The sequence below is a fragment of the Gilbertella persicaria genome (genome assembly GCF_025201335.1).
Source record: "Gilbertella persicaria strain CBS 190.32 chromosome Unknown B0P05scaffold_43, whole genome shotgun sequence".
In the NCBI taxonomy this organism is placed as follows: Eukaryota; Fungi; Mucoromycota; class Mucoromycetes; order Mucorales; family Choanephoraceae; genus Gilbertella; species Gilbertella persicaria.
The window spans coordinates 153,587-165,301 of record NW_026252004.1 but is presented as its reverse complement, the minus strand read 5'-3'; the positions used below and the strand labels follow the sequence as shown (position 1 = coordinate 165,301).

Here is an 11,715-nt window from a genome sequence, read left to right as displayed (position 1 = left end):
TTTTATAAAGCATGAGCAAACAGGACAAATTTCCTCAAGCTTTGTTTGATTATTGGCGAGATCTTATAGGCCAACAACAAGTGTCATTACCTGCTCTTGCAAAACTTGTATCTTGTCAAAACGTATCTGATGATCGTCGAGTAAATTGTATTAAAGAAGCAGGTAGGCATCGAGATCCACTGCTTTTGTCTTAATTATCTTTTAGCCAAGTTATTTCAAAAGACACATGATCAAGTAGACCAAGTACGATGGATAGATACCATGGCTACTGTAGGCTATTTTGCTACCAACGAAAACTTATCTCGACGTACCTTTGTGCCATTGGTTGAACAAGCTGCTCGTCTATTAGACACCAGTTATTTTAACGACGCCTATCTCGCTTATATCACGAACGACTCCAGAATTGCCTGTTTTAACAACAAGCCACTTTCTCAGAAGGCATTGACGATTTATGCCACCCTTAAATTTCCTTTAGGCCAAGCTGTCATCACGCAACACTATCGAGACACACTCGCTTTTCTTGTGAAGGGATTAGAAAAAGCATTATTGGCCTCAACTGAAGAAGCCCTTTTGGATATCCAATTTACAAGCAAGACGCTCCTTGTGCTTTTGTCTCGTCAATTAGGTGTGTCTGTCGATATGTTTAAGCAACAAGATCCATTGTTTGGCCGCATTTTGCATTTGTTAATTCAGATCTGTATGGATACGACTACACCTAAAGAATGCAACCAAGTAGGAGGCATGGCAATGGGCGCTATGATCAATTTAGCAGAACCTGCTTATGCGTGTGATTGGGTCCTAGCCTGGTTTTTTCATCAGACAGAGATGTCTGTCCTGGGCATGTCTCGACCTCAGATCAGTTGGGAAGGACGTGATGCGCCCATGGTTTTTGTGCTTCGAGGACTTGTCTCGAGTCTTTCCGAGGAAATCCTGACTTTGACTTGTCCTTCTATTCATGTCCCTACACAGGAAAGGTAATAGAAAGCATGGTTGAAATGGTTGATTTATACCTTTGTTAGTGGCACATGGAACAACTTGAATGATGCCCTATTTGCTAGTATCAATATGTTTTGTGCAAGAGCAGATCTAGACCCTTCCTGTAAAGTAATTGCATTTGAATCCATGGCTACTTGGCTCCAACAAACACAGACCATGATGGCTCACCATATGGATGCTGTCTCTCGTCCTATTGCCACAGACAATATGAACATGTTGGTGCAATACGTATGGGATCATTGGGACGATCCTACCGATTCAATTCAACATAAAATGCGCTCTATTTTCGAACTTGTCTTGTCTACATTTCAACGCAAATGTGCCTACTATCAACAAGACGAAACCAGCTTTACAAAGGACTTATTGGGTCGTTTGTTATCCATGGACTGGCACCGTAAAGTAAAATATGCACTGCTGAACATGATGGTTGATCGTATGGATACCAGCCAATTTTTATCGATGGAACCTGATTTAATACACAAATGTATGCAAGCCATGGATAGCTTTATCTTGTGTCCTCAAATCTCTTTCTTTATTGTGAGCTTCTTGTCGCGTCGCATTCAAGACACGATTCCTGGTCATGCTAAATTCAATGGTCATAACGGTAAAATCAAGCCTGGAAGTGACCCTAATGCCACAGAGGCATGGATTCAATTATGGACATTACCTGCCTTGCACGCCTTGACAGCTTCGTCTGAACTCTTGCGTAAGAATGCAAGTGGATTTTTGTTATCGCCTTTACTCAAGATCAGTACTGGTTCTTTTTGGTACATGATGGACATCTTGCAACAAGAAGATCATCCTGTATGGCAAAAGATGGATACTAGCTATCGTCTGAATGCCTTTATTGCTGTCTTGAAAGCAGGTCGTGGATTAGATATCGTAGATGGTCATGCGTATGGCACTTCTATCTCCATCAACACCTTGACGTGTGCTATTTATCATCAAGATGCTCAAGTGCGTCTGGACGTGCTTGGTTTACTGTGTGAATCCCGTAAAGCAACGGCTGAAATCACATCCACAGAACTAGACATGCTCAAGCTATTCATCCCACTGAACATGAACTCAACAGCACCTGAGTTTCGTCAACAGATGTGTGCCTATCTAGGCAAACTATTCACGCGTCTTCGGGGCCATTTTTATGCTCAACATCGCAACTATACTTCTTTATTGACTTATGCTGATAAGCACCAAGACGAGAAACGACAGAACGCTTTGTTAGATGCACACGATTGTCTTGTGATGATGCATCGATCCAAAGCATGGTTGGTTTGGTTATTAGACCATGTAGCTCAATCCCTGTATCCCGGTGCTTCCTATCAACGTATTGCCACTGCATTGCGTATCTTGTCTACGGTTTGCAAAGTGTTTGGTGTGACCGAGTCGACTCAAATCATCTCTATCGCTACCCCCAAATTGACCAAGTTATTGATGGACACATTTTTGAATCCTTATGATTTCAATCGTGTTCAAGCGTTTGATATCTTGGGCCAATTTCCTAGTCCTTTACCTGGGATTGATCCACAGGAAGCACAAGATCTATTATGGTGGGGTCTAAACCATGTTGTCAGCACGCGTGCAGGCGAAAGTGATAGTGGTGCTATGATTTTCCGTCTTGTCTTTTCGAAATACGTGATGGATTTAGGATGTCCTTTAGTGCCTGAACAACAGGCGACTCAAAAAGAAGGCCATGCTGCCCATGTGTTTACAGAACAGTTGTTGGACATGTTGGAGAAACAAGTGAAAGTGGCACAATCCAACTTGATGCTAGCTGCTCAACAACATCCTATGCATGGTACTTTATTAGCACTTCAGTATGTTTTAGGTGAATTGAAAGATGCTCATGAAGAAGCTTGGCAAAAGACATTTGAACGTGCTATGCGATTGATTCAATTGACTTGTGATACCGCCTTGCCTGTGCTGTCTGATGCTTCACCTGAAGGTAATGTGCCTTCGCGTTTTGACGATGATGACCAGGACGAGGAAGACGATATGGATCAAGACGACATGACAGGCCCTAAACATCAAGTCATCTTGAGTTGTTGTTGGCGTGCTGTGAAAGAAGCTAGTTCCTTGCTTCAAGTGATGATTCGATTCGACCGTTTATCGCATCAGGACTTGATTCAAAGTGGTATGCTTTTCCGTCATTTGTTGACTCATATTCGTCACCGAGGTGCCTTTTCTGCTGTCTATCCAGCCTATGTATCTTTAAATACACGATTATTGACTTCAGGCAATGCTGAATTGACTCAGCTGCCCATGGCTTGGCTTCAAGAGAACTTGGATAGTCTTGTATCCAGCAATATCTCCATCACACGTCGTAGTGCGGGTTTGCCTCTCTGTATTTTGGCTATTGTGAGTAGTGAACCTTCTGCTAAGAAACTATTACGCCATGCCATGGCCTTCTTGATCCAGTTAGCTAGTGATCCACCTCCACCTGATGCCGACCAACGTATTGATCTACCTCAAGTCCATGCTTATAATATTATGCGTACCATTTTTATGGACTCCAAACTAGGACATCATGTGCTTTCCTATGCTTCCCAAGGTTTCTCGTTGGCCATCCAAGGATTTTCATCACACAGTTGGGCTATTCGTAACTGTAGTGTCATGTTGTTCTCGACATTATTACAACGTACACTAGGCACAAAAAAGACACGGGATGAACATGCCCAGGTCAATACCTTGACAGGCCGTGAATTCTTTGTCCGTTTTCCTGATTTGCACCCTTACCTGTTGAATCAATTGGATGTAGCCGTCAACCAGTTACTGACACAGGCAGCACACCAAGTTCATCCAGGCCTGTATCCCATTTTGACACTTTTGTCTCGTATGCAACCTGCCATGGGAGAAGACAAGGATCATGTCTTGACACCTTTTATTCCTTTAGTGATGCCCTGTGCATCCAGTGCGATCTACAAGACACGCGAAATGGCTGCTAGAGCACTTGTACCTCTTGTATCAGATATTGTGCCTACAGTTCAAGAGTTACTGGTACTATCCACTACACAGAATGAAATCCATGGTCGATTACTTCAAGTGCAGTTTTTGTTGCGCGGTCATTTCTATTCGCCTAAGGATACAAAAGATATGCATACTCAATTTATAGAGCACATGCCTTCTGTCTTTCATCAGGCATTGAAGCAATGTTCTGAATGGTGTCCCATGAATACGGCTCTCTTCTTAGACATTCTCTATGAATTTTGTGTGGAGACAACATGGATCAAAGATGCATCGCTAAATGAGTTGGCTTCTACTTGCTTTGCATCCATGCGCGAAGCTGTTATCGGTTTTTGTACGCAACGTATTGGGTTGGATATTTCAGGTATTGGTGCTTACTTGTTGCGTACTAGTATGGCGGCACACATTGTCAATCATGCTTTGATGCAACCTCAAGTGCAATTAGATGGTATTCTGTACTTGTTACAAGACCGTGATTACGAAGTACGTCTTGTCGTCTTGCAAAAACTACTGGCTTTTTACAAGACAACACCTCAACCTCAAGGGTAATGCTATTTCTTTTTTTAAAAAAAAAAAACTAATACATACCATAGAACACAAGCATTACAAACCTTGCTTGTCTCAAGAACGTATGAAGGCGAAGAGAATTTGAATTGTTATGTTTTGACAGCCCAGTTATTAATGGCTGTCAATCCCAAACAACCTTATTTAGATACAACGCTGCCGTTTTCTTTAGAATCTTATTGGAATCAACTGGTATTACAGTTCAAACAAAAGCGCGCCTTGTCAGTAACTGAATCCGTTCTTCCTTTACTCGGTGCTCTTTTATCTCAAGTAAGTTTGATCTTTATTCTGTCCCCCTCTCTTTTGTTTTTCTTAATACTCGATAGATCCTTGGTTCAGTCTCTTTATCCAATGACTGGGTCCAGCAATGCTTAGTGACATGGAGTGATTATATCACGACATATAGCCAAAAAGAAATTACTTTACCTCTACGTGAAGCAGTAGTGAAGTCATTACAATTGACCTCCAAGCAAGTGTTTGATCCATTGCAAGGTATTGACCATGCCCGCGTCACAGCTGGCTTGGCTATCACTCAATTATTACAAGATGATGATGTGGATGTACGTCAAGATACAGCTGCTATTGTCTCAAATGCTTTTGGGTTATCTGCGCCTGTGCATCACGAACGTGCACTAGAATTAGTCTATCGATTCTTAGCTGAACAGTTTAGTCAGTCAGACCGACTTCAATCCGATCTTATTCAAGTACTTGATTATCCCATCACTCGTAAGTCAAAATTAACATGAAGAAAACAAAATACTTAGTCTTCTCTAGAGCAAGTCTTGGCACAAGAATTAGATCCTTCAAAAGCGTTGTTTGCTAAAGAAAACCCCAATATTTACAAAGAGGACTTAATGGATGTTCAATGGGCTCATGTGGATTTAGATACCATGTTATTGAAACATACACTCAAGCCTTTGATGTGGGAAGATAAAGCGCAAGCATTTGTGTCCTTTTTACAAGAATTGAAGCGTTTGTCTGAGCATGTGAGTATATTTGTATTTCTTGTGGTTTGTATTGAATCTATTTTAGTTTATGAAATATGGCCCTTTTGGTATTTCCTCAAGACAAAGTGTGTTTATGGCTATGTATAGTACTGCTTTGTATCTTCATTTAGTTGTGGATCAACTCGACACTATGTCTGAAACAACATTGGATGCGATTAAGACATTGAATGACACTGTTTATGAATTAGAACAAGCATGGATCCATCCTTTAATTTGGGATTTGTTACGAGGTGAAAAGGGATTGTATGCTAAACTAAATTTTGTCTTGAGGCGTCATGGTTTTGTTGAACACACATCTATGTTTCTATTAGCTCCTGATTCAAGAAAATAAAAAGGCTGTCCAGTATTGTTCTTAAAGATCAAATCCTACATTAGCAGAAGCGATGTTTTGACTTATAATGCCTTGTTTATGAATAGAATCTTCAGGTAGTGTTCATATACACTGACCCGAAATAAAAAATTAGCCTGGTTTTTTTTTGTCATTCGAAATCTAATCCAAGAGCCCTTTCATATGCCAAAATCATACTTAAACACGCTCAGTTCTTTGTGGATGATTTTTTGAGATATCTAAGATAATATAAATAAAATAAAAAGTCAGTGCTGTGTGGTACCGTCTTTGACATCAATGATAGCCTGCCATCTGTCTTTCATGCTGTCAACCAAACGGATTAACAAATCATTACTGATCTTACTCCACTTCTTCAATAGCACTTCCTTTAATACAGTTGTATTTTTGATACTGCGTCTTCTGCTCTTGATCTTTTGTTTAAGCGCCCACCACAGATGTTCAATGGGATTTAAATCAGAACTTTGTACAGGCCAGTATTCAAACCCTTTGATCATGCGTTGCATCTTCCAACTACGAGCTACAGCACAAATATGGCATGTTGTCCCATCCTCTTGAAATAGGAAGTGCAAGCCATTCTGAGACTTGCATGTCCATGAACCAAAACTGAAATTTCTCTGACAACACCTCGATATAGCTAGCCTGATCCATAGAACCTTCTACAGCCACAAGAGGGTCAATACCGCCTCTTCAGAAACAGCCCCAAATTATAACACTGCTCTTTCCCCACTTGGTTGTAGGGATTGTGAGCCCTTCTTCGTAACGCTCACCTTGTCTTCGAAGAACTCTAGTACCACCGTCAGCTCCTTCGAAAGTGTAGCGGGATTCATCTAACCAGATGACAGGAGCCCACTCCAAGTGATTCTTCTTGTGAGTGACCTTAAGAGCAGGTTTGTGAGCTGCATGGTATGAACGGAAGCACAGATCACGAAGGGAATGGACAACGATTTCTCTGCAGACGTTGACACCGAATTGTTGCAGCTCAAGTTTTACTCTGTCAATACTCAAAAAAAACACTCTTCAACTCAATTTGATTGAGGCGTCTCAATCTTCTCTCATCAATCTTGGTAGATGTCCCAGGAGGAGCAAGAGGCAAAGTTGTCTCTGATTCTTTGATGCGTGTCAACCTTGTCGACAATCTCACGTAGAGAAAAACCATCGTGGTACCACCAAATAACCCAGTATTTTCTTCCTTCGCGTTTGGCATAAGGGCCACACTTGCTTCTTTTGACAGTGCTAGATATTTTTTAATTGAAGTATGTTTAGATGCATCATCACGGAGAAACTTTATTTTAAAATTCGAGCTAATTTTTATGCCAAACACTAAGCCAAGGGCATTTCGAATGGATACTACATCTTTGTATTCTCTTTTTTTTTGGTCTTCATGGAGAAGACAGATTGAATTTTTTTTTTTCAAGTACGATAGAAACCCCTTTCAAATCAAACATGAGATTGTTGACCATAAAGACGCTGTTTTCATTTTTTTTTTTGATTTGGTGAAAGCTGAAGCTGCATAAACGATCGAAGCTGGTTTTTGCTCATCACATAACTGTGATCGATACTATTAGAAAACCCAAGTACCACATCTGCTCGGATTGCCTTCTCCATAACGCAAACATATGCGCTTAGAGCAAGATGCACCTACTGCTGCCACCATATCACACATTGTCCGTTGGCTTGGAGGACTGAATGCATGAAAAGAGAATCAGACTGACGTATGGCTGTACTTGGCTGTTCAACCACTATTAAGAAGCCTACAAAAAAAAAGGGGGAGTTAGTCAAATCAAGTCGGCAATGTTTTAGGACAGGCAAATACGCCAGCATTTACCTTGGTATGTACGCAGCGATGCTGTTCAGTCATCAAAACCACCACATCTGCTCGGATTGCCTTCTCCATAACACAAACATATGCGCTTAGAGCAAGATGCACCTACTGCTGCCACCATATCATACATTGTCCGTTGGCTTGGAGGACTGAATGCATAAAAAGAGAATCAGACTGACGTATGGCTGTGATCGATACTACTAGAAAACCCAAGTACCACATCTGCTCGGATTGCCTTCTCCATAACGCAAACATATGCGCTTAGAGCAAGATGCACCTACTGCTGCCACCATATCACACATTGTCCGTTGGCTTGGAGGACTGAATGCATGAAAAGAGAATCAGACTGACGTATGGCTGTACTTGGCTGTTCAACCACTATTAAGAAGCCTACAAAAAAAAAGGGGGAGTTAGTCAAATCAAGTCGGCAATGTTTTAGGACAGGCAAATACGCCAGCATTTACCTTGGTATGTACGCAGCGATGCTGTTCAGTCATCAAAACCACCACATCTGCTCGGATTGCCTTCTCCATAACACAAACATATGCGCTTAGAGCAAGATGCACCTACTGCTGCCACCATATCATACATTGTCCGTTGGCTTGGAGGACTGAATGCATAAAAAGAGAATCAGACTGACGTATGGCTGTGATCGATACTACTAGAAAACCCAAGTACCACATCTGCTCGGATTGCCTTTCTTCATAACGTAAATAAACACACCTAGTGTAATGCGTTATCAAAATAGAATGCTAGTGGACTTGAAGAAACGAATGCAAGAGAAGAGAGGCAGATTACGAAATTTTCCTAGTCAAATTTGTGGAGGAAGGAATTTTTCAGTGCAGAATAAAAAAAAATCTGATCCGGCAATGCACACGCCGGCCTTTACAGCTCAACCAAATGACATCACTCAAAATAATTCCTCACACCACCAATACGCGCGAAGCTGATCTTCTAAGAATCATACTTTTCGAAAACCTGTATCTTTTTTGTCGGATTGAAGCTGATAGCTGGTGGAGACATAGAAGAAGTGTTAGCAAAAAAAGCAAACGTAGGTGTTTCGTGTCCGTATGGAATGACCGCGTCATTAAAAGACAGCAGCTGCTCAATGCGGTTACCAAAGCGGCATAATAGAAATAATTAAAGATCCTCTCTTTTTTTCCATATAGCATTATTTACCAAGCAAACTTACACCTGAGAAACTGCTACTTCTCTAGACCAACTTTAAAGTCGAAACCCAACTACACGTTGATAGTTTTAAAATGAAGCCGCCAAGAAAGCCTACATTAAACACCCTCAAAGGATCTACAGTAATTTCGCCTGATCTTAGAGAAGCATTAGGCATAAATGAAGGGGTGCTGGTAGGGCAACTAAGAAATTGGAGTAATATAAGTTTTCTTGTTGATAGCTACTTTGAACATGTTGAGGATTATAATTTCAAAGGAGATGATTTATTCAGCACTATGCTTAGTACTCTCGATGATCTCAGCGAGTTAAAATTGATTGATCAAAACAACAAAAAGCAAAAGAAAAGTGGTGCTGATCGCCTGGTTTTGATTAATGATTCAGTCATAATGGTTCCTCAAGCAAAGTTATTCAAGGATTATTGCCGAAGCATGAAAGCATATCTATTAAGCCCAAAGATAAAAAGCAGTTTTTTATTCAAGTATGCCAAAGCAAGAGATGCAAAGCAAAAAGAGAGCGAGAGAATCAGAAGACAAGAAGAAGAAAAGGAAGAAAAAGCCAAAATGCTTCATAATGGAAAAATGATTGCCTACCTTGCTGCTGAAAAAGGCTCCTTCGAAATCCAGGACGATTTACAAAGCCAAATATCTCAAGAAACGAGAAGAAAAAGAGAAAAAGGCAAAGAAAAAGTAGTAGGGGAAGAAGACCAAAGAAGAACAAGAGCGAGAACAGCGTCACCAGCACCAGAAGATGATAATGGTTTGGTCAATCTACAACTGCTCGAAGTAGTAGCATTTCTAAGCAACATTTTTCTTTTTCTCATTTAGACATTTCTTTTATAACGACAACTTCTGGCGGAACATACGAATATCGAAGTGACCCCGTTGACAAGAGCAACAGTCCAATTCTTGCTTACATCACTAGTTTCGATGAGTTATACCCAATTACTGAAGAAAACCTTTTTAGTCTGGCATACATGTCAAGCAATTTACCAATGGTTGAAAGATTGTAGGCATACCAATTCTTATGCTACAAGAGGATACCTAATAAGCATATACTATTTTTTTTAGGAACATATCTGGTATTGATTTTGTGGACAGCACCAACAATGCTTGTTTCTTACCTGACGCATTGGATAATGATGTTATAAATTTGATAAATAAGTTTATTCGCGTAAGTCTCATCTTGCAACAACGACAAATGAGTTTGTTTACACATGTTTATAGGCTATTGAATACCACACAAAGGACATGCTTCTTTTACCGACCAAAATTGAGCATATCAACATTGTTTCTCTACTCAATACAAGGTAAAATATCTAAAGCATTGAACCATTGATCATAATGACCCGTTCTTGTTTTTTTTTTATGATACTGTAGCTTTTTTAACAACTGTAAAGAAAACGACGTTTGCCAATACAGCTACCAATATTATGAAGCACCTGAACAATTAAAAAACATGGAGAACGACTATAAAATCAAATATGTAGTCCCGTTTGTGAATGCTGCTTTTGATGTTCATGATAAACTAACTGTCTATTGGTAAGCTGTTCTGTTATCGGCAGTTATTCTTGTGTAAGATACAATTCTCATCCATCCTTTATGTGCAGGGACGCACCTTTGAATCTTTATACAAACTCAAACATGAAAATACAAAAAAGACAGACTACTGATGCTAAATTCACAGCAATTGATGGTACTGAAATTGGTGTTGTAGAGATCAAACCATTCAACACTCCCTCCAAAACAGTTGACGAAGATCGAGTTCGACTTGCGGAAATCAGCAAAAAAATGCTTCATAAAAGAATATTAGCTGCAAAGAGTGAAAAAGAATTCATCACTTTTGCTATCATGATTGCAGGTAAATACTGAATTTATTTTTTTTCCTAATATATAAGCTTGGCTTATATTGACTTTTTTTACAAATAGGCAATGATATTGAATATTTCGTTCATGAATATAAGCCTCAAGAATTAACAGCGTCTAACGAGGATGGAATTGACAACGCAAAAAAGTATACTTTTCGGCTTCTGAAAAACTCGATTCTTCCCACTCTCTCTAAAACTTTTAGCCATATGTCAGTTTCATTAGAATCTTTGTTTCATTATAAGGTAAGAGGATATAGTGAAGGCGGAAATAGGGTACATTTAATTTCTATTAGAAAATGATGGCCAAGAGTATTGCTTCAACTTCTGATATTGAAAAGCCGTATCTCTACAGAGACAGTTGCAAAGAATTTGAGCCGACTGTAACCCTGTTGAAGCTTGGTAATGATGATGATGAATAGTTTGATCTTGTCATTCAGTTATGAGTGCTTTATAGCTCCATGAATTGTGCACCATAAATAAGTTAGTAAAAAAAAAAAACCTTTACTTTCATATGTGTCGAATGAAATCATTTTGTTTAAATAGAACATTTTGAAAAGCGTGGTTTGTTTTGGTCAAAAGTGTTCACTGAAGATGTTCCAATTACCACCCGAGGACCCTGTTTTTCTCATGTCTTTTGTACTACACCTTTTTGCTCGCGTGATATTTCTTTACAAAAGTGCTTAGCACAGACTATTTTAGATGTAATGTTTATTGACATTTTTTTTTCTTTTTCTTTTTTTTTACACAGATGATAATGCTAAATCATATAGACAAAATCCTTATTGACAAGATATATAATAAACAACATACTAACAATTTTTTCAAGAGAAAAACTATGCTTTTTTTTTTTTTTTTTTTTTTTTTTTTTTTTTTTTTTTTTTTTTTTTTTTTTTTGGTAGAAAGATATTCTTGAGTCATTTCTGTTAAATTTAGACTAAACTTATTGTTGATGGATTCATCTCCG

The 11,715-nt window shown here is 39.4% G+C and overlaps 3 protein-coding genes across 3 annotated transcripts; all 3 read left to right on the top strand.

The window, feature by feature from the left end:
- The first annotated feature begins 5 nt into the window (after positions 1-5).
- B0P05DRAFT_555828 (putative death-receptor fusion protein-domain-containing protein) lies at positions 6-6,028 on the top strand. The gene is made up of 6 exons (XM_051579843.1): positions 6-162; positions 206-974; positions 1,020-4,502; positions 4,551-4,791; positions 4,848-5,247; positions 5,296-6,028. The coding sequence occupies exons 1-6, from the start codon at positions 12-14 to the stop codon at positions 5,613-5,615; spliced, it is 5,364 nt and encodes a 1,787-aa protein (XP_051431631.1). The 5' UTR covers positions 6-11; the 3' UTR covers positions 5,616-6,028.
- A 2,655-nt stretch (positions 6,029-8,683) lies between these two features.
- On the top strand, positions 8,684-10,072 carry B0P05DRAFT_240179 (uncharacterized protein). The gene has a single exon (XM_051573311.1). The coding sequence runs from the start codon at positions 8,962-8,964 to the stop codon at positions 9,709-9,711; it is 750 nt and encodes a 249-aa protein (XP_051431630.1). The 5' UTR covers positions 8,684-8,961; the 3' UTR covers positions 9,712-10,072.
- B0P05DRAFT_581120 (uncharacterized protein) lies at positions 9,861-11,170 on the top strand (the record flags this gene model as incomplete). Its single annotated transcript, XM_051582075.1, has 7 exons — positions 9,861-9,892; positions 9,955-10,057; positions 10,111-10,193; positions 10,264-10,425; positions 10,494-10,744; positions 10,813-10,994; positions 11,045-11,170. 7 exons carry the CDS (start codon positions 9,861-9,863, stop codon positions 11,168-11,170), a joined length of 939 nt encoding a protein of 312 aa, XP_051431629.1.
- Positions 11,171-11,715: the final 545 nt, after the last annotated feature.